The sequence below is a fragment of the Gopherus evgoodei genome, chromosome 7, assembly GCF_007399415.2.
Source record: "Gopherus evgoodei ecotype Sinaloan lineage chromosome 7, rGopEvg1_v1.p, whole genome shotgun sequence".
NCBI classification, from domain to species: domain Eukaryota; kingdom Metazoa; phylum Chordata; order Testudines; family Testudinidae; genus Gopherus; species Gopherus evgoodei.
Window position 1 is genome coordinate 38,470,369 of NC_044328.1, and position 23,332 is coordinate 38,493,700.

General features: G+C 42.1%; 1 protein-coding gene across 5 annotated transcripts in view; it reads right to left on the minus strand.

Moving 5' to 3' along the window:
- PCDH15 (protocadherin related 15) overlaps nt 1–23,332 on the minus strand; it is a 1,497,017-nt gene that overhangs the window by 355,647 nt on the left and 1,118,038 nt on the right. For all 5 annotated transcript variants that reach the window (XM_030569599.1, XM_030569597.1, XM_030569596.1 and 2 more), the window contains 3 exons: nt 19,817–19,951; nt 17,849–17,998; nt 1,016–1,209 (listed from right to left, as the gene is read on the minus strand). In XM_030569599.1, coding sequence (XP_030425459.1) covers nt 1,016–1,209; nt 17,849–17,998; nt 19,817–19,951 — 479 coding nt within the window. The remainder of the gene's footprint in view (nt 1–1,015; nt 1,210–17,848; nt 17,999–19,816; nt 19,952–23,332) is intronic.

Consider the following 23,332-nt stretch of genomic DNA (forward strand, 5'->3'; position numbering starts at 1 on the left):
ATAGACTTAACAGCAGAAGTTGGTCTTGGGGGGCAGGGAGGAGGCATCTGGGTAAACTCACATGATGATATCTTCCTCTTACCTTGACTGCTCCATTTGTGAATGTGAGAAACCTTTGAGAGGTGCAGTTACACAAGGCTGCAATTTCTCCCAGTCCCTTTAATTGGAGAATGGACTTGTCACATTTTAAGCACGACACCTTACTGGCATTGGGCCCAGAACATGTCATCTCAACCATTGTTATGTATTTTTCTACACAATAGTGAAGTGCCAACATTTTTGCTTATTTTCAGAGCACAGTAATTGAGAACAAAAGAAGCAGGGAAGTGGTACTGGATAGCTTTATTTGGGGAACACGACAATCCTGAGCCAACCACAGACAACACACTAACTGCTCTGATCTGACATTAGAGACAATATCTGAAATTAGATATTAAATGACTTTGCTAAATGTGAATTTAGGTTTTAGTTGTGTGTACTTCATTATTTACACAGCTTGCAATTTATGTGACAAAATAAGACAAGTCCAGATGAACATGAATACTATAATACCTTGTCACCTGGGCAGAAGGCAGTTGCCAGCTGAGGGATCATTCTGAAGATACTACTATTAATCATTTCTGCATCATAGCAAGCGATGTCCAGACAACCAACATCTATCTTCCTTTCTTTCACTTTTAATTTCTCATACAAATAAGGACAGACAAAATTCAACAGGCAATAATTTAAATTTAAAAAGGAGATAATTCAAGGGGAATGAAATAGTGAAAGTTGTGAGCTGCAAAGAATATGTAAATAAGCCATGAAAATGCAAGTATTAGACTAATTTCTAATATAGTACTTATCAAAAGAAAACTTGAAGTGGGATCAACACACAAAACAGAATACATTGAAGCCATATCCCTCTGAATGCCTGATGCAGCGCAGATTTTTATGAATAATAGTATGCTGTGCTTCTTAAATTTAATTGCTGGGATAGACAGAGGTTAAAAATACTTATTATATAATTAATTACCTTCTCTGTGCAGGAGGAGCATTGTCAGATGCTTTGACAGTGAGTGCATAGGACCTCCCTACCGACAATACAACTCCTGGAGCGATGGTGATAAGGCCCGTTCGGTCAGTAATGATGAAGTCTCCCTGGTCCCCAGCCAGAATTTCATATATGATCTGCCCATTTGGCCCTTGGTCTGCATCTATGGCACTGAGCTGTAATTGAAAATCAGAACGTAAATACTTAAGAATCAATTTTTCATCCTATTTTATTTTCTCCCAACAAGGAATCTTGCTTTGGAGAAGAAAATTTTCAAAGCAAGAAGAAACACTCTGCATCTACTCTCAAAAAATATTGTCAAAGGAAAATGTAATTTAAAATCAGAATATCATAAAATGAGTAAAAGAAAATCCTGCATCAGGAAAAAAAATCCAAAACAACCAATTCTGAATTTATATAGGACTGCAAGTAAACTATGAAATCTAAGCATTAATGAAAGGCTAATTAATACAACATTGATGTTATTTTTTATTGATAGGAATATCTGCCACTGCCTAAAAAAAACCATCAAAAGATGTTATTTACAAGAACAAAAAAAAAAGTTTGAATTGAGGTCTAAAGTTTATTCATGGAAAGGTTCCCTACCTCTGTCTTCCTTAAAATTGTATTGGGATACTGCTGTTGCTGCCAAAAGTTATGATACTGAAGTCTTGCATAAAACCTGTTCATGTTAAGGTGCGGAACAATGGCATTATAATTTGTGGGTGGTGGGACTAGGAGGTGTACCACAGACCGACTAGAAAACTGAGTCCAGGTGAAATGATAAGGGTGCACATTTACACACACATCTATGAGAGCGAGAGATATTATGCACAGAAAATCCAAAACCATTTATTGCAACTCTGTTTTTGACATTTCTCCCACAAAATCATAAAGCTCTGACACCCAGGCTGTGCAACTTTAAGGTCAGATATCTTATGATCCATTAGGGCTAGAAATGAGAGTTTATGCCATTGGAAATGGTAGATTCCTATCTTTGTAATAAGATACACAGCAGCTCTTGCTTCTTACTTCTAGTATATTACCAGTATATGATATGTACAGTCTCTGATAGGAGATATAGGGAATGTGTGTTTTTTACCAAGTGCACTAAGATGACTTGGAACTACAGGCATATCCTGTATTGAATAGACATTGTTAATATTATCAATGCACTATGCCCACACAACAGACATATACAGAACAAGTAGGCAATGTTTTCACTTCAGTTGCTTGGGATTCAGGAAGACTATATTTCTTGAAAACAGATCAAAAGTATGCACAGTTAGCATATGTAGAATGAACAAATTATTCCATAAAAAGCACATAAATATCTATACATAAATCAGTGGTGGTGCTTGTCCACTGAACTTTATCTCATGCATTAGAACAGCCATATTAATTAATAACACATTACAAAATGAAAAAAGAGGTATTGCATTCTGCTACACTCAGATGTGAGAGAAATAATTGAAGTATCGTTATTAAGCATGTTCATTAGGGTAGTGCCTAAGGACCAATCAGGACTGGTGTCCCATTGTGCGAGGCACTGTGCAAACAGAATGGCAGACAGTCCCTGTTCCAAAAAGTGTACAATCTAATAGACAAGACAGACACAGCGTCAGGGCCGCTCTAGCCATTTCGCCGCCCCAAGCGCAGCAGTACGCCGCATGGGGCGCTCTGCTGCTCGCCGGTCCCGCGGCTCTGGTGGACCTCCTGCAGGCATCCCTGCAGAGGGTCTGTTGGTCCTGTGGCTTTGGGCACCTGGCGACCAGCAGAGCGCCCCCTGCGGCATGCCGCCCCAAGCACGCACTTGGCATGCTGGGGCCTGGAGCCGCCCTTGGCTCTGACTTCGGAAGTGCTCCCCTGCTGGGCTCATACACAGAAGAATGAAAAAGCCATGGTTCCTCTAAAGATTCCTGCTGGCCCCTCTGCATTCCTGCTTTCTTGCTCCCACAGCCCCTAATGCAGCCACAGACTTAGCAAGCATAGAGGCAGGTTCAGGTAACTGTCTGGGAGCCAGAAATCCTCTTCTTTGCCCCTGCATCACTCAGTAGGCTGGCAGAAGCGTATGTGGAGGTGGCCTATCACCAGCCTGTCACTCAAATCCTCTCCTGGATTAGAATATAATGTAGCCTATTAATCAACATATTATTACACTGCCAGCCCTGGTCACATCATTGCAGTTCAGAGAACATTATTCATAACCTTAGAGCCATCTGCTCCCAAGACCCCTGGTGAAAATGAGACAAGAAGAAGGAAAACATGCACAATATCCTGCCACTAGAGCAAGCAGAGAGAGTACAACCAAACCTGAAGCATGCAAGACAATTACATTTACATATGATTCTAAGCTACAGGGAGTGAATAAAACACTGAGGGATGTAGCTTTTTTTCCAGAATATTGATAGATTACACAAATAGGCTCAGTGGAATATCAATTTTAATGTGAAGAGTGAGGCACTTGGCCAAAAACAATACCTAAGTTCAGTATAGTAAACATGCACTGAATTATTTAATATGATCAGAGGAAATGATCTGGATGTATTGGTAGATCCAACATCCAAATTATGGATTCAGCATGTAGCAGGTGACGGAGGTTATTACTGCTGTTGCACACTACGCTATGTGTAGAATCAACCTTTTCTCAAGAAGCAGCAATGGATGAAATAAGGTATGGGGAGTTACAATTAAATGTACCCTAGGTAAGATGCACTGACCCTGAAATTAAAGTGCATTATTGTCTTCACATACACTATAGCAATATAAGGTGCATTTCAAAGTGAACAAAGGTATGTTAACGTTTATTTTGAACTATTTTTTTGATACACACTTTGTTAGAACAGACAAAGCTCTTCACAGCTTTATTGAGAGGTAGCATGGTATCATACTCACGTTGAATGTTTGAAATATTTTTTAATAATGAAACTTTCAATTGTTTTCAAAATAGTGAGCAACTCATGTTAGAAAGTTATAAAAAAAAATCAAAGTGTCACACACTGTCCTTGGAGCACACTTCTCTAATTCTGTGCTTTCTTGCCAAATTCTGCATAGGCTGTCCTATAAACTGTGTAGTTTCATAACTGCTCTACATTCCATATGATAGTCTCTTTGGTGTTTCAGCTTAATACCCTGTGATGCTTAGATAAAGACAACACATCAAACTGCAGCTCATAAAATCCACTTTCTATACTCCTTTAGGGTTTGCAGAAGCACCTCCACTTAAAAAGCACGGATGTGCCAGCTTTTAAGATATTAAAACATCTCTGAAACTGCATATTCCTGTAATCAAATATTCTACATTTACCCTATGCAACTGCTCATACTCATTAACCTTCCAAAGAAAACTTATCATAAAAACTTGATGACATAGTTAAAATGTTACAATACCCTTCCGCACTGAACACCAACAATAAAAACACACACGAGAAAAAGAAAAAAAAATAAAATCCTTGAAAAATCCAAGGTCCTAAGTATTTAACTTCAGCAGTTGGGACAGGGCCAGTTTTTACTGTACCAGCATGAAGAGAGAAATCAGTTGAATATACAAATATATACATTAGTAAGGTTAATTAAATTTACAAAAAAGAGGCTTTGAAAATTTAAGTAATCCAAACAACATTTTGGGGACAAAAAGATGTCTGAAAGATAGAACTGAAGTCCAAAAACTGCCATCATACTTTATAATTTTGGAAATTCAAATGGCAGGTGTCTTAAGGTGATAGGACTTCATAATTAATATATTTTAAAGTCAAAATACATAGAAAAAGTAACAGACTAAATAGGATTTTTTCTACTTCCACAAAATGTCTCTTGTATACAGTAATAGTAATTTTGTTACCTTTAAAATGTAAGAAGATTAATAATTTTTAAATGACATGTATTCTACAGCTACTCAACCCAGCAAGAGATAGTTTAGTAGGAGGCAAATGGAAAACTATAATAAGAAATATTATTAACGTTACATCTGATAAAACCATATACTTGATGAGTATACAAACTCTGATAAATCTCAATCACTTTAAACTTGAAGAGAGGAACTGGACTATTCCATTAGACCTGGGTCGCTTTAGAAATGACAATTTCAGGGAACCTTTTATGAAGCTAATAAATATATGATCATCAACACTTCTAGTGGTCCCACATCTGTCATGAATCAACTTTTAATCAAGTTGGACTGAATCCCAAATGCCATATATGATTAGTTCCTGCTGACCTAAATTGAATTGAAAAGATGGTTACTCACCTTTGTAACTGTTGTTCTTCGAGATGTGTTGCTCATATCCATTCCAGTTAGGTGTGCGCGCCGCGCGTGCATATTCGTCGGAAGGTTTTTACCCTACCAACTCCGGTGGGCCGGCAGGTCGCCCCCTAGAGTGGCGCCGGCATGGCGCCTGATATATACCCCTGCCGGCCCATCCGCTCCTCAGTTCCTTCTTGCCGGTTACTCCGACAGTGGGGAAGGAGGGCGGGTGTGGAATGGATATGAGCAACACATCTCGAAGAACAACAGTTACAAAGGTGAGTAACCGTCTTTTCTTCTTCGAGTGATTGCTCATATCCATTCCAGTTAGGTGAATCCCAAGCCTTACCTAGGCGGTGGGGTCGGAATGAGAAGTCGCGGCGTGTAGCACTGCGGAGCCGAAGGCTGCGTCATCTCTGGACTGCTGGAGCAGGGCATAATGGGAAGCGAAGGTATGAATGGAGGACCAGGTCACTGCCCTACAGATCTCCTGGATGGGCACGTGGGCGAGGAAAGCTGTCGATGACGCTTGAGCCCTGGTAGAGTGCGCAGTCACGTGACCCAGAGGAGTACGAGCCAAGTCATAGCAGGCTTGGATACAGGACGTTACCCATGAGGAGATTCTTTGAGAGGAAACCGGAACCCCTTGGCCCGTTCTGCTACCGCCACGAAGAGTTGGGGGGGTTTGCGGAATGGCTTGGTTCTCTCTATATAGAAAGCAAGCACTCGACGGACGTCCAGCGAGTGAAGCTGCTGCTCCCTGCGGGATGAGTGGGGCTTTGGGAAAAAGACAGGGAGAAAGATGTCCTGGTTGACATGAAAGGCTGAGACCACCTTGAGGAGAAAGGCTGGGTGCGGTCTCAGCTGGACCTTGTCCCTGTGGAACAACATATAGGGGGGATCTACCATGAGAGCCCGGAGCTCTGACACCTGTCTGGCTGAGGTGATGGCCACCAGGAAGGCAGTCTTCCAGGAGAGATAGAGCAGGGAGCAAGTTGCTAATGGCTCAAACAGAGGGGACATGAGCCGGGTGAGAACTAGGTTCAGGTCCCAGGTAGGGGTAGGGGGTCGAACTTGGGGGTAGAGACGCTCCAATCCTTTAAGGAATCTCGTCACCATAAGGTGAGAGAACACCTATCGGCCATCCTCCCCTGGGTGAAAGGTGGAGATGGCCGCCAGGTGAACCCGAAGAGATGATATCGCCAGGCCCTGCTACTTAAGGGACCAGATGTAGTCTAAGATAATGGCAATAGATACCTCAGCGGGAAGGCAACTGCGTTCCGCACACCAGCAGGTGAAGCGCTTCCATTTTGCTGAATAAGTCGCTCTGGTGGAAGGCTTCCTGCTGCCCAGAAGCACCTGCCGCACTGGGGTAGAGCAACGGAGCTCGGACCGGGTCAGCCACTCAGGAGCCACGCTGTGAGGTGCAGGGATGGCAGGTCTGGGTGACATAGCCTGCTGTGGTCCTGGGTGATCAGGTCCAGGTGAAGAGGCAGGGGGACAGGGTCGGTTAGAGACAGGTCCAGCAACATGGAGTACCAATGTTGTCTGGGCCACGCTGGAGCTATCATGATCAAGCGGGCCCTGTCCCTGTGCATCTTCAGAAGGACCCTGTGGACGAGTGGGAACGGAGGGAATATGTAGAACAGATGCGTCGTCCAGGGGATAAGGAAGGCATCTGCTACGGAACCTGGTTCCCGGCCTTGAAAGGAGCAGAACATCTGGCATTTTCTGTTCCCTCGGGACGCGAAGAGGTCCACTCGAGGACATCCCCACCTCTGGAAGAGCAAAAGGGCAATGTCCGGGCGAAGGGACCACTCGTGGGAAAGGAAGGATCTGCTCAGATGATCCGCCAGCGTGTTCCGAACCCCAGGAAGGTAGGATGCGATGAGGTGAATGGAGTGGGCTAGGCAGAAGTCCCAGAGACTCACGGTCTCCTGACACAGGGCAGAAGACCTCGTGCCGCCCTGCTTATTGATGTAATACATGGTCGTTGTGTTGTCGGTGAATACCGAGACACAGCGACCTTGAAGTTGAAGAAGGAATGTTTGGCAAGCAAGACGGACTGCCCTCAGTTCCTGTACGTTGATGTGGAGGGCTAATTCGTGAGGTGACCACCGACCTTGTGTCCGTAGGGTTCTGAGATGGGCCCCCCAACCTAGATCTGAGGCATCTGTTGTCAGGGATACCAAAGGCTGGGGCGGATGGAACGGCAGCCCCGCACATACCACGGACTGGTCCAGCCACCACCTCAGGGAACCTAATATGTCCTGGGGAACGGTAACAACCGCGTCCAAAAGGTGCCGGGCCGGACGGTACTGACTGATGAGCCAGGACTGGAGGGGCCTCATGTGAAACCGCGCATACCGCGTGACAAATGTGCAAGCCGCCATGTGGCCCAATAGAGTTAGGCAGGTGCGTATGGAGGTCAAGGGTGCTGTCTGCAGTCGTCGTATAATGGCCGTCAAGGTCTGGAACCTTGATAGAGGAAGAATGGCTCTAGCCAGAGTCGAGTCCAGAAGGGCTCCGATAAACTCTATCCTCTGAGTGGGGATTAGCGTTGCCTTTTCTATATTGAGGATGAGACCCAAGTTCTCGAAGAGACTGCTGACCATGCGGACATGGCTGAGGACTTGTGCCTCTGATGACCCCCGAATCAGCCAGTCGTCGAGGTATGGAAATACATGTAAGCGGCTGCGATGGAGGTGGGTGACGACTACCGCCATACATTTGGTGAACACCCTCGGGGCTGTGGAGAGGCCGAACGGGAGGACCGCGAACTGATAGTGGCAGCGGTTGATCACGAACCGAAGGAACCGTCTGTGCAGCGGGAAGATGGCTATATGAAAGTATGCGTCTTGCATGTCGAGGGCGACGTACCAGTCTCCAGGATCCAAGGACAGGATAATGGTCCCCAAGGATACCATACGGAACTTCAACTTCACGGCGTATCTGTTGAGTTCACGCAGGTCGAGGATAGGCCTGAGGCCTCCCTTGGCTTTGGGGATCAGAAAGTAACGGGAGTAAAACCCCTTGCCCCGCTCGGCTTCTGGAACCTCCTCTACGGCTCCTTTGTCGAGGAGCGTCCGCACCTCTTGAAGGAGGAGTTGCTCGTGAGAGGGGTCCCTGAAGAGGGATAAAGGAGGGGGGCGGGAGGGAGGGCGTGAAACAAACTGCAGATGGTATCCAACTTGTAATGTGAGTAAGACCCAACGGTCTGATGTCAGTTGGGACCACGCCGGGAGGAAAAACGAAAGACGATTGGAGAAGGGCGGGAACAGATCCGGGAGGGAAACTGGTGCAGCGCCCTTGGGCGCACCTTCAAAATGAAGGCTTTGGGCCAGAGGGAGCCTTGGAGGAGCTCTGGTTTTGCCCCCCTTGGTTGCCCAATTGTCTACGCCGGCCGTTCCTACTTTGGCATCTGGTGAAGTCCTGCTTCTGGCGAGGTTGAGGGTAGGGCCGGCACTGCTGTTGAGGCTGGAAGGGTCTGCGCTGGGTGACTGGCGTATGCATCCCAAGGAGCACATAATGACCCTACTGTCTTGAAGGCTTTGCAGCCTGGGGTCAGTCTTGTCCGAAAACAGGCCCTGGCCTTCAAACGGGAGGTCCTGTATGGTGTATTGGAGCTCTGGAGGAAGACCAGAGACCTGTAGCCAGGAAATTCGGCACATGGTCACGCCAGAAGCCAGGGTCCTGGCGACTGAATCTGCGGTGTCGAGAGATGCTTGCAGGGAAGTTCGTGCCACCTTCTTGCCCTCGTCCAGGATCACCGCAAATTCCTGACGTGCATCTTGTGGAAGCAACTCCTTAAATTTGTCTGCTGCCGCCCAGGTGTTGTAAGTGTAGCGCCTAAGGAGAGCTTGTTGATTGGACACCTGAAGTTGGAGAACTCCCGCAGAATAGACCTTTCGGCCAAGCAGGTCCATGTGCCTCGCTTCTTTAGACTTCGGTGCCGGGGCCTGTTGGCCGTGACACTCCCTCTTGTTCACAGATTGTACAACGAGGGACCACGGGGGTGGGTGGACATAGAGATGCTCGTACCCTTTCGAGGGCACCATGTATTTGCGTTCCACGCCGCGTGCCGCAGGGGGAACTGATGCCAGCGACTGCCAGATGGTAGTGACATTGGCCTGAATGATCCGTATAAAGGGAAGGGCGACACGAGTGGGAGCATCTGCAGACAATATGCTCACCACCGGATCCTCAATTTCTGAGACCTCCTCTGCCTGTAAATTCATGTTTTGCACCACGCGCCGGAGGAGGTCTTGATGCGCTCTGAGGTCGAGCGGAGGAGGGCTGGTGGATGTTGTTCCAGCCACTGCCTCATCCGGGGAGGATGATGATTGAGACACCCGGTAGGAGCGGATCTGCAGGATGCTCCGTCTGGAGCAATGTTTCCGGCTCTGGAGGGAGGTCAGGATCCCGCTGGTGAGACAATCCCTCCTCTGCAGGGGACGGGGGAGGACGAGACAATGTGGCCTCCGGAGCCCTGTGCTCTGATGCTGTCGAACGCAGGGGAACCTGCTGCTGCCCTTGGGCTTGATGATATGCCCAGGGGGTCCAGAAGCCCCAATGCTGTGGCCCATGCTCCTGAGGAGGGGGATCCTGGAAGACAGCAGCAGGCCTGTCAGCATCCATAGCGTCTGTTTGAGAGGAGACAGACGGCTGTCGGGATGGCCAAGGTGTAGCTGAACGGGACTGATATGGGTCCCTCAGTCTAGACGACGGCGACCTCCTCGGTGTAGGGGACCGGTGCCAGGAGTTGTACCGGTGCCAGGATCGAGACCGGGACCTACCACCAGCGCGGTGCTGGGAGGTCGACCGGGATGTCGAATGCCGACGATGAGAGCGGCTTCTGAAATCTCGGTGCTGGTAGCGGTGGCTTGAGCCAGAGTGGTGCCGGGAGTATCGGGACCGCTGTGAAGAGGACTGGCACCTGCACCAGTGGCACCGGGGGTTGAGGTAGCGTAGGCTCAGTCAACGCAATCAGGTCCCGAGCCGAAGCAAAGGTCTCCGGCATCGACGGAACCACTAGCTCGACCCCGGATCTTATGGGGGAGCTGTGAGGGACCGGACTCAACGGACCTCCTGGGCCCGGAGTCGACGGAATCCCTGGCATCGGTGCCGCGGCAGTAGATGGTGCCGGACGGTCCGTCCGCGTCTGCTTGGCTGGAGTGGCAGATGTCGAAGGCCTTGCTTCGGGGCCCGGTGCCGGGGAAGGCCGTTGCCGCGGCGTTTTCCCAGTGCCGGAGCGTAGCCGGCGCTCGGCGTCGAGGCTGAAGGGTTAAGCACTGCTTCCATTAAGAGGGTCTTTAAGTGCTGATCCCTCTCCTTTTTTGTTCTTGGCTTAAATGCCTTACAAATGCGGTAATTTTCAGAGATATGCGATTCCCCAAGGCACTTCAGGCAGGCGTCGTGGGGATCGCTCGTTGGCATTGGCTTCTTGCAGGCCGAGCTCTGTTTAAACCCTGGCGAACCAGGCATGGGCCCGGTGCCGGGCGCGGGGGAGGGCTAGAGCCCAAGCCTGCTAATTATATTCAGCAAGTACTACAACTAACAACTAATACTAAAAACTGTAACTACAACTATAACTATATACAACTATTAGAATAACGAGACAATGGAGAGCTAGGGACGTGGAGGACAGCTATGCCGCGCTCCACAGTTCCAACGACCGACACGGCGGTAAGAAGGAACTGAGGAGCGGGCGGGCCGGCAGGGGTATATATCAGGCGCCATGCCGGCGCCACTCTAGGGGGCGACCTGCCGGCCCACCGGAGTTGCTAGGGTAAAAATCTTCCGACAAACATGCACACGCGGAGCGCACACCTAACTGGAATGGATATGAGCAATCACTCGAAGAAGAACACATATTCTCTGCCAAACTGGTTTGTCTCCCAACATCCATACTTGAAACGATTGTTCCAGTCAAGCAAGTCTTATTCTCCAAAGTCATATTTAATTAGCACAAATTTATTTCAGCATTATGGGTAATTTTATGAAAATTCCAATGTAAACTGTACAGTTGAGTCCTTTGGAGCAATACGCTATTGAGAACTGCCATGACTGGGCTGTCAAAGCTCAGACAGCAACTGTGCACATTTTTCATTTTTTCTTGGGCTCCTCCATGTAATTCAGCAACTGCTTCTGCTAGAAAATGTGCATATAATCCAATATATTATATAAACTATAACAAGAAGAAAAGACTTTCTTCCCCACACATCAGGTAGAGCACCTATTCATGGAGCACTCATAAAGGATACAAAAACCCTCAACACCCTGAATAAGACCATTCATTAGAAATGTATGCTGAAGAAATGTTTCCATCAAGTTATTGATTTGGACTAATCAGATGTAATAGTAATTAGAGCATAAACTATGGTTAAAGCCCTGATCTTAGACACACAATTTCACTTAACGTCTTTCCAGTCCAACCAATCATTTTGAACCTTAGATCAAGTTTACATATTACTGCAGTTCTTGATGTATGCAGAGAAACCTGATTTTACAAAGGTTTCAAGGAGTATGCAATACATTTTAAAATCAAAGTGTCATAAAAATTAATTTTGACTTTAATAAAAATTCAGAGCTGAGATGAGATATGAATTTCATTTAATGTGGACATTTAAGATGTGCTTCGGGGGCCAAATTTTCTCTTACCTTATCATCTAGCTTCTTATGCTCTCAGTTGTTTGCATTTAACAGCTTATCTACCTTGCGCTTCGAAACTATTCTGCAGGAATGCCACAAACAGACAGACAGACACACAAGTGTCTGTAAACAAGTACAGCCAGAAAACTCTAGGTGCATTTTTACAGGATATTTTATGGAAATTTAGCTGCAAATGCTGACAGGACTCATTGCAAGATGTAGGTTTAAGAAATCAACAGGAACAAAGACTTGACACATTGCAAATACAAAAATGTATAATTTACAATACAGGATATGCAAATTTGGTCTTAAAAAAAAGATTCTTAACAAATTGTCAGTACTTAGTGTGCACTGGATTGCAAAAATCCTGCTTTACATATTGTCTGAGATATGTTTGCTAAATGAAAAAATGCTGCTCATTTAGAAGATGAGTTAAATCTCAAGCACATCACGTTTTAGAGGAGGTCTACACTACAGCAGGGATCAACACTCTGAGATCACGCCGCCAGCGGTCAATTTAGCTGGTCTAGTAAAGACCCAACAAATAGATTGCAGATCGTTCTCCAGTCGACCCCTGTATTCTGTGCCCAATGAGAAGGGTAATGTAAGTCAATGGGAGAAAATCTCCCGTCGACTCCCCGTGGTGTCGACCCCGCGATAACTCGACTTAAGGTATGTTGACTCCAGCTACGTTATTCACATAGCTGGAGTTGTGTAGCATAGGTCAACTTACCACGGAAGAGTAGACATAGCCTAAGATGATGACAAGACAATTCATGAAGAGATATAAGAGAGTTAATTTTATTAATTTTGTAAATAAAATTAGCTGTAATGGAACTAATAATACTCTTCACAACCATTTATACTGAAAACAAAAGACATGCAATACAGATGTGTCCACATGGAGATCTATTAATGCGCTACCATTTCTGATCTTCAGCAACATGTCTGGCCACCATGACCATGAATGGCACTGAATGTGGTGTTTTTGTGCCACGTGACAAGCAAGAGCTAGGACCTCCAAAACCATTTTTAATTCTCACCTGAAGCAGGGTTATTTAATGTCTCCAGAAGTGAACTAATGCACTAATCCAGTGGTTCTCAGCTTTTCCAGACTACTGTACCCCTTTCAGGAGTCTGATTCATCTTGCATACCCCAATTTTCACCTCACTTAAAAACTACTTGCTTACAAAATCAGACATAAAAATACAAAAGTGCAAAGCCACACTATTACTGAAAAACTGCTCCCTGTCTCATTTTACCATATACTTATAAATCGACTGGAATATAAATATTGTACTTACATTTCAGTGTATAGCATATAGACCAGTATAAACAAATAATTGTCTGTATGAAATTTTAGTTTGTACTGACTTCGCTAGTGCTTTTATGTAACCTGTTTGAAAACTAGGCAAATATCTAGATGAGTTGATGTGCCTCCTGGAAGACCTCCGAGTATCCCCAGAGGTACATGTATCCGTGGTTGAGAACCACTGCTTTAATCCACTCCCCTACTTATCCTCCTTTTCTTTTTACCCATAGACTTATTTAACTGTTATGACAAATGTACTGTAAAATCTTCTGAACATGGACATATCAGAATGATACTTTCCTCTGATAAATAAAATAGGGGTAATTAAGATAAACAGAAAAAATAAAATTGGTTACTTTTGTTTCATACATTTAAAATACCATTTCAGACAAGAAAAGCACAGTATACATTTCAAGGGGAGCTCAGGAGTTATTATGTAGACAGAATAAAAACAAAATACAAAAATACAGCAGAGATCCGTTTTGTAGCTTTCAAAGGCCAAGAAAGTTTTTGGCCCCCAAAGGCGAATTTTGCAGAAATCTAGCTTTTTTGTTCCTCAGTCCTGTCATTTTCTTGGTTACTGTTCTCTGTTCCTTGCTGATTTCTTTCCTGTACATTTACTTCATTTTATTTCCAATTATATGTTATACATAGAAATAAAGATATGTCTAATTAAATAATGATATGGTGTGAATCATTTACATGATCTGTTTAAAGTATAATTTTATCACACAACTACACACTCCATTTATTAATATGCAACTCATTTAATCATCTGAGTTATGGCAGACAAACATTACTAATAGCAATGGTAATGATGGCAGACAGAACAGAAAAACCTGCAAGAAAATGAACCCTGCCCACCAAAATTAACCAGTACACATTTAGGCTATTTTGTGAAGTTAAGTCAAAATAATGAGCACATGTTTCATTTTTAACTATCCACATAGTTATCAGCATTAAAATCAAAACAATAGATTTATTTAATTGCTAATTTCTCAGCCGTGGAACGTTGTACAGTTCCTAAAAAAGCAGACAGAATGGCCTGATAAAAATAAATTCTCAAGATGGACAGGGCATTAAATCTCTCTCATACAGCACAAATAATTATTGTTTTTTATTAAAAAAAATTTCACTATTCAAAATACCTCGCCCTCCTCTGGAAGAGAATAGCATCAATCCTTCAAAACAGGTAAGATCACAACTCGTAAGATAGATATCCAAAATAAAATAAATCCTAGTGGATTCTGACTTGGGAGTAAGGCAAACACTACCACACCCGTCTCTATTGAAGAGAGAATTCTTTGTTTTGAATTCTGTGCCCCTCTTCCTATCTGTAGACAGACAGGAACCTGATTTATGAAAGCAGCAAGTTCCTCCCCAGCAGGACTCTCTTCTTTTCTAGCAATTCTTTAGAAGCAATGCTGTAGGGGATCCTCAAAACCAGACAGGTCAGGTTTCAGTGCAGGAGCCAAATTACTCTCTGCACCAAGCCCAGTGAGACAGTCAACAAAAGTCACTATAACCAGAGACTATTCATTGTCAGCGACTTGCCCACTCCAAGTGAATTAAGGGACATGGGGCAGGTGGCATCAGAGCTTACACTTTGGTGCAGCTTGAGCCACTTTAAACTGCACTGTCAAAACCAGTCCGATAGGGACTATTCTACCGACAGACTGTGTGGCAGAGCTGTACATGTCCCAGTCCAATCTCTGGCATGGGAGGAAGTAGGAGAGAAAGCAGAATTTCCCTGTGGTGGGAATCCTCACCATCCTAGACAGGTGGTAAGTTATACATTTAGGGCTGGTCTAAGATCCCTTTGATACAAAGTTGACCTTAGCAAGGGCCACGAACACAGCCCACATTTTACTTATTTGTTTAATCATAATACTATAACACTCTGTTCGCTTTCAAACTTTAAAAGCAAACTGGCCATTATATGAAAACAAACTAATACACTGAAGAAGGAATTAGCATTTTTGTAGGACTAACTGTTTTATAGATTAAACATTTTATTACTTATCTTTCTAATGCAATCTGCTTCAGGAACATAGACATTCTTTGCTTATGTGTAAATTATATCCCATTATATAGACTCAGTGAGGTCAGTGCTGCCTTTTCTGACCTACTTTCTCTGACTGGAGTAAGTGGTTTGGCCAACTAAACAAATTCGACCTGGGTCATTTTCCTTTTAAATCATAGCTGATTATCATCTCAAAGGAGATAAGTGCCTTAAAATATACTAAAGCAATTATGTGGTGGTGCTACAGAATGAAATGCTTTGTCACATGTACATGCAGATGAGTACAAACAGGCTACCCTGTATGTACATACAGATGAATATACAGGATAATTAGTTCAGTAAAATTCAATACAGAATTTAGTTTCATTTAACACTTTTTCTTGAAAAAGAAAAACTTTAACTAGTTTTTTGTTAGACTGGTTAAATTTTTTCTTTTTAAAGAAATAATGTTGAATGAAACTAAGGCCTGGTCTACACTATGCGTTTAAACAGAATTTAGCAGTGTTAAACCGATTTAATCCTGCACCCATTCACACAACGAGGCCTTTTATATTCGATATAAAGGGCTCTTTAAACCAGTTTCTGTACTCCTCCCCAATGAGAGGAGTAGCACTAAAATCGGTATTGCCATGTCGGATTAGGGTTAGTGTGGCTGCAAATCGACAGTATTGGCCTCCGGGCGGTATTCCACAGTGCACCATTGTGACCGCTCTGGAAAGCAATCTAAACTCGGATGCACTGGTCAGGTAGACAGGAAAAGCCCCGCGAACTTTTGAATTGCATTTCCTGTTTGCCCAGCGTGGAGCGCTGATCAGCACGGGTGGCAATGCAGTCTCAAATCCAAAAAAAGCTTCAGCATGGACTGTACGGGAGATACTGGATCTGATCGCTGTATGGGGAGACAAATCTGTTCTATCAGAGCTCCGTTACAGAAGACTAAATGACAAAGCTCTTGAAAAAATCTCCAGGCTATGACAGACAGAGGCCGCAGCACAGGCCAAGAGAGAGGAGGATAAGCCCCTAGCCATGGGGAGGTCACCCTGCTGCTGAATGGCTCCTGCCATCTCTATTATTTGAACAAAATCTGTGCCCCCCATGCTATTTGGAAAATAGGGAGTACACTGTATTTCGTTGTGCTGATTCTCTCATTCTTAGAAACCCTGTGAAGGAGCAGAGAAAAAGGACAGCAGAAAAAAGGGCACCAGCATAAGTTTAATCCACTGTATTGCACTGGTGCAATGCATCTGCATTAAGGGTTCACATTGGTACACATTTCCCCAATGTAGACAATCCTTAAATTCCATTCAGCTGGATTTGTACAAACTCATTAAAGGCAATGGGATTGCAAAAAAAGTTACTGAAGGCATAACTGAAAATAAAAGTGTCCTGTAGAACCATTATTGTGAACATGAAACAACTACCGGTAAGCTTGATTCTAAAATCCTACAGTAAGTTTGCAGAACTTGCTTTGAAAAAAAATCCAGAACTTTTAAAAATTTGTTAACTGAGCATATTTGATAAGGAAATCATTGAAGCTGACAATTAACATGGAAATCCACAATGTCACTTTTCACTTTCCAGTCACTTTCAGACTTGATAAGCTTCATAGAACCTAGTGAGGTAGATATTTTACAGATGGGAAAACTAGTGCACAGTGGGGCCAGATGACTTCCCCATGTATATATAGCAAGTCAATGCAGATTAAGGAATATATTCTGAGAGACTTGACGTCTACTTCACTTCTTAAACCACATGCCCTCCCTCATGAATTCAACTACCAATAATATTTACTAAAAAGTTTATTTTTACCACCCTCTCTATTCTCCTTTCCTACTGATTTCTCTCCATCATCTTCTTGTCTTATTGTGATCAATTTAAACTGCAAGTATTTAGGGGCAAAGACCATGGATACATTCTGGCCCTCTGTCATCAGTTGGAGTTTTCCAATGGATTTCAATAGGGCCAGGATTTCACTCACTGTTTCACTCACTATTTAAAGTGCTATAGACAAATGTTAAACAATAATCAATCAACAATACTTTCTCCTCTTTTCTTCCACTATAAATCACATTGCTCAGTTCTAACTGTGCACTACTATACAAATGACGCAGTCAATGGCATGGACTGAAAAATGAATGGCAACTGTACATCTGACACTCATTAAAAGGCAAGTCAGAAATATTTCTTGATAATTAATAATAATGTGCCTATCCACACACAGGTTTTATTTGGTACTATGGAGTTGTCAACATGCCGGAGAATAATTGTTTTTGTGACAGTACACATCTCATCAGAAGCTGCAAAGTTTAGGAGAATAGCTATTTGTGCAAGATTTCTAACCCAATTTTTTTGATAAAGTGGCAGATAAGCAGCTGAACTTCTATTGTATTATTCAAAACATACTAAACTATAAAGTTTTTGAGGTTCACAATTGTTCATTTTTTAATGACCTATATCATTATTTAAATAGGGGAAGACACATACACTTCATTGGTACCCGTTTTCAGTACACTTACAATTAATATTAACTTAAAAAACTGCATATTGCTGTGTTAAACACAGTTAGATAAAAGGCATGAAGTTACCTTTATAACGCTTTCCCCAGGCCTCATGTCTGTATAAATCTTGACATTGTATGATATGTTGGAAAAGGTTGGTGAGTTATCATTTGCATCAATCACCAGGATATTGACCATAACTGCCATACTCTCCTGTACACCATCAGAAGCTGTCATCTTCAAAGGGAAAAAGAATACAGAAAAAAAGACTTTAATGGGGTAGAATTAAGAAAAATTCAAAAGTCTGATTTGTCCCACATGCCCCCAAGTTTCACCTCACTTAAAAAACATTTGCTTACAAAATCAGACATAAAAATGCAAAAGTGTCAGACCACACTGTTACTGAAAAATTGCTTACTTTCTCATATTTACATATAATTATAAAATAAATCAAATGGAATATAAATATTATACTTAACATTTCAATGTATAGTACCTAGAGCAGTATAAACAAGTCATTGTCCGTATTAAATTTTAGTTTGTACTGACTTTGCTAGAGTTCTTTTATGTAGCCTGTTGTAAAACTATGCAACTATCTAGATGAGTTAATGTACCTCCTGGAAAACCTCTGTGTACCCGCAGGGGTACGCGTACCCCTGGTTGAGAACCACTGAGTTAGACAATCCATGCCTCAAAAAAATAATAAACTCTTAATAGACAAAACGAAGGATAAGGAAAAGGAAGAATTATTTTATAGAGGCAGAATTGAGGCACAAAGATATAAGTGATTTGCCCAAGATCTAATAGAAAGTCCATGGTAAAGCCAGGAACTGAACTCAGAGCAACCAAGTCCCAGCCCAGTGCCTTAATTACATTCCCATCCTATGTTCTCTACTATTTAAAGGGGCAGATTCTCACTCTTTCTGTGCTCACTTTGTAGTGCTCAGGCAACCCAAAGGGACCAGACACTCACTGTTACTCCCCTGCTGGGGATTCATGTGATCCGAGGAGCACCCCAGTGGGTTTAGAGCCAGTTCCTATATTGCTCCTCCCCAACGCCTGGCACAAAATACCTCAATGTATCAGGCAATAGGAAAGGAGTGATTGCTGAAGCCTTAGTTTTGCTCCAAGTTTCCTAATAAAGCCCAGAGGTGGAGTATATAGAGTAGGCCACTGGGCTGCAGTCTTAGAACCTCTGGAAGTATGTATATATTCTCCCTCACTCTTTTTGTCATTGTGGGATTTCTGGTTCTCTGTACTTACACCAAACCAGTACTGGTTTGAAGTTAAATGAATTTCTACAGCACAGAACTGTGTAGAGAAGATTTTTTTCATCAAGTGGATATTATGAGCATGTGTTTATTGGTCAAAATTAAGGATATTGTTAATAGTTAAACTAGCAATGTTGTCAATACGAGCAAGATGTGGAAAGGAAACCAGCATTTGAAAATAAACTCACTTTGGACCCAAACCTGCAAAGAACTGCATACCTTTCACTCCCATTGAAATCAATAGGAATTGAAGTAATTTGGCACCTTCCAAAAAGCGCTTGGTATCTTGCAGGACTGGGTTGAACATATACACTAAATTTCCTAATTTTCTCTGAACCGCTCACACATTTATGCCTCCTCAATATCAGCAAGAGGGCAGGGAGATGGCAGAAAGTAGTGAGAAGTGGGAATAATCCTACTTTCAGACAGGAGAAGTAAGCTGTTTCATTAAAAAGGATGAACCAACTTACTCCTTCACTCATATCCAGGGAGGAACAAGGAAGAGAGCAACTCTGAGTCAGAATTCATTCCTTGGTCTGTTCCTTGGGTGCTGCAGCTACACACTACATCTTATTGAGGACAAATTGTAAACTAATGATCTAGCTTTAAATTATTCCTATCCTGCAAATGGGTATTAACTTGTGTATGAGAGAGAGCAGAAGACTCCATTTTATCTCCTCTCTGTCATATCAAAATGTATAATTCTGTTTGTAAAAACCATATTGACTTTTTCAACATTAAAAACAAGCAGCTCCTGGTGTGCTTTTGAAAGAATATTGCTTACCGAGAAGGTGTATAGCTGCTGGAACTCTCTATCAACTGGTTGGAGTAAGGTGAGGTACCGGGTTATACCAGTCTGAGTCACAGTGAAAAATGTATTATAATCATTTAGGAAAAGATGGAGCTGTGGATCCTTTGTCTTCAAAGAGAAAGAAATGAATATTTATTAATATATAATATTCAAGTTAATAATTAAAAAATGCAAGCATTAATTATAGTGTAAATGAGCAGAATTATTATTATTTATTTGTATTACTGTGGTGCCGATGAGCCCCAGTTAATGACTAAAATCCCATTGTGCTAGGTGCTGTACAAACCAAAAGGTGTTCCCTGCCTGAAAGAGTTTACAAGGCACAGTACCATCACTGACAGAATCTGTGAAACAGCAAAACACCAACATTGCTTTCATTGGCCCTCTTTTAAAATGTAATATTCTGAAAAAATATTTGAAAATAAATTTTAAAAATTTAGGGAATCTCCCCCCAAAGAATGTTTTAAAAACAAAACGAAAAACCCTACTAAAATAGGGTGATAACATTTTGACTTTTAAACAGATAATTCTTAAAACTGCATTTTACTTATCAAAATAAAGAAGTATAATCTCTGATTCATAGCATTTGTTCTCATAGCATATCTTGAGAAATCTTCCCATTTGCTCAGTGCAGCAATAAAATAGTTCAGATGAACTATGTCTATCACATGGTGATGATTAGTATCTGATTGTTGCAGAAACTCTGTAGTACAAAACATTTAGGCATATCCTTGTATATCAGAACAAACAAACATTTAAACACTGGTAAAATAAGGATAATTACTTTGACCACAAATGAAAATAAACCTCAGAATCTAGATATATTATAGTTTAATATTTATTTTGATTTTGAAGTAACATTTTTAGTAAACGTATGTGATATATTTTGGCAGCTCAAGACTTCTCTAAACAGGGAAAGTTTCCATGCTTTGAATTCCCCAACGTATCATGTTTAGTAGCTATTGTATATGGCCAAAAGGGATGAGGAGGTTTAAAAGACATATTAAAGGAGTGACCTGGAACTCACCCTAATTTGTCTCTCTTTATATAGCTTGAATAGATAATGGTTATTTCAATGGTGTGGAGAAAAGCAATAACACCCCTATCCAGAGAAGAGATAGTCAGATTGCATTTTGGAACAGACAGGATGCCAGCTGTCTGAAAGAGGGACAGGCTAGGACTGCCATGAGAGAGAGAGAGAGGGCCATACTCCCTAATAAAAATTACTCAAGAGATTTGATGTTTAATGGCCAGAATCTGTGGATTGGCTCTTTAGCAGCCAGTGTAGCCTGAGAGTGGAGGGTCTGTAGGAAGCTGCAAAAGGGGCTCTATAGTCATATTGTGGATCCCTGATTCTCAGGCTGCTGGATGAAAAGTCTGTCACGAGGAACAATTAGGAGCGACCTTGGAAGTGTGCTAAAACTCTGGCCATGCGCCTATCATGGTGACAGTCCTACTTTGGAGCAGGGAAAAACACAATCATGCCAAATCTATTTCACTTAGAGATTCCTCTAGGCCAGAGGAACCCCTAATTGGTTAGTTAAGCTATCTTTCTATGTACTTTGTGCTGTTGAAATGACACAAAACCAGACGAACGGGCACTTTTTATTTAACTATGTATCTAACCTGCTACACTGATTTTACTGGATCTTTTGCAGTTACTATGTATTGCAGTTAACTTTTTAAACACTTCCATTTTATTTTCTCTCCTATTCTATGAAAATAAATGCCTCTGTTTTTTATATAATCTGACTGGAGCCTAAGTGCTTTCCAAATTTGGGACATACTATCTCTGCTATTTTTCAACATGGCTACTGGTTACCTGGGTTCATTTCTTGAAGTAGATAAGAGAGAATATGGCAAGACATGCTATCTGACTGATCAAAATAGAAAATCAATGTTAGGTTAGAAAATTAGTCACACAGAAATTGTCCAAAATGGTACAAACCAAGGGAAAGAAGGCCAAAGCAAAATTATTGATCAAATATTACAGCTATTACCATCTTCACCAAATCCAGCAGTTGTAAAATGCCTGTTTGTCTTGAAAAAGAATGCATTTTGAGGTTCTGTCCCCATACCCACATAGAGTGAAATACTTCAAAATAAGATCTTCATTTCACCATTTTTTAACACCTACGGAGGAAATGGACATACTCTACATTTAAGTCAGTGCCACTAAATGAAATCTGAAACTTAAACTTGTTATGGCTTTTAGACTCTCATCTCACAAAAGAATTCTGTAGACAAAGCCAGACAAATATATAGCCACACAGTTATGAACACTAAAACATAGTGTCAAAAGGTGTAATATTACTTTTCTGAGAGCACTGTTCTCGTTCTAAGAGCATTTACTCAAACTGTATAATGAAGAGCTTTCTTGTAGATCAATTTCCTTCTACTCCTAGCTAATTAATTATGCAGAAAGGTTTAGGAATTAAAAAGTTACTTCAAAGTGAAAAACCTTAAGATTCTCATGGCCTAGCAGGCATAACTGAAACATTTCAACAACCTGAAATAAAAGCACTAAAAATATAATACTGTAATACACAGTTGCAAACACAGAATAGGGCAAGAAGATGAAAAAAAGATTTAATTTTGCAGTCCAAAGTACTCTAGGACACTGAAGCCCAGGTTTTGGAAGATAAAGATTATACTATTTAAGTCCTAGACCTAGGAAAACACTTCAGTTGCTCAAAACTAAGTGCAAGAAGTGTTACAAATGAATGGTTTCCTGTCACTTAAAGATATGCTGTAATCATGACAGCTGTCAGTAAAATTAAAGCTCTTTTCGCCATTAACAGTTCAAAGAAAGAAAAAAGGGTCTCCATTATGGTTTTTCCAGGAGAAGTGGTGGCAATGACTGTTCACTTGTAGACTCTATAAAGTTAAAGACAGAACTTTATTTTCAGATAATTCCAAGCCATTTTTTAGATCTCTATATAGTACTGAGTTAGCACAGGCTCAGTTCAACTAAAGGATTTGTTTATAACTCTAAGAATGTTCATTCCAATTTAGTTCTTTGAACCTTTGCACTTAATTTGATATCACACAAGTGATTCCTCAACACTGTGTGGACTTCTAGCCAAATCTGTCTTGTAAGGTTCCTACTATTCATACAGTTTTGAACAAGATTAATTTAACTTTCTGAATTACTTTTGTTTCAAACATACAATCATGTGGGGTTCCCTGGGTGCCATTATAACACTTTGCTTCTGACCATCTATATATTCTATTACTTTCTCTGAGGTCCATCAATGGAATTTAAATGCTTTTTTCTATGCTAAAGACACTTTAGTCATCGCAGACATTAGAACTGTCATCTCAAAGCAAATGAATACTTGGTGAGTATCCAGAATGGAATATTGGGAAGATGGTTGTGATAGGACTGATACAGTGAAAGAGACATACTCCTCCAAAAAGGTATAATAATGGGATGTAGCATTCTCTTCGGTGTCATCCATCATTAACAAAAACTGCCAGCTAAATTCT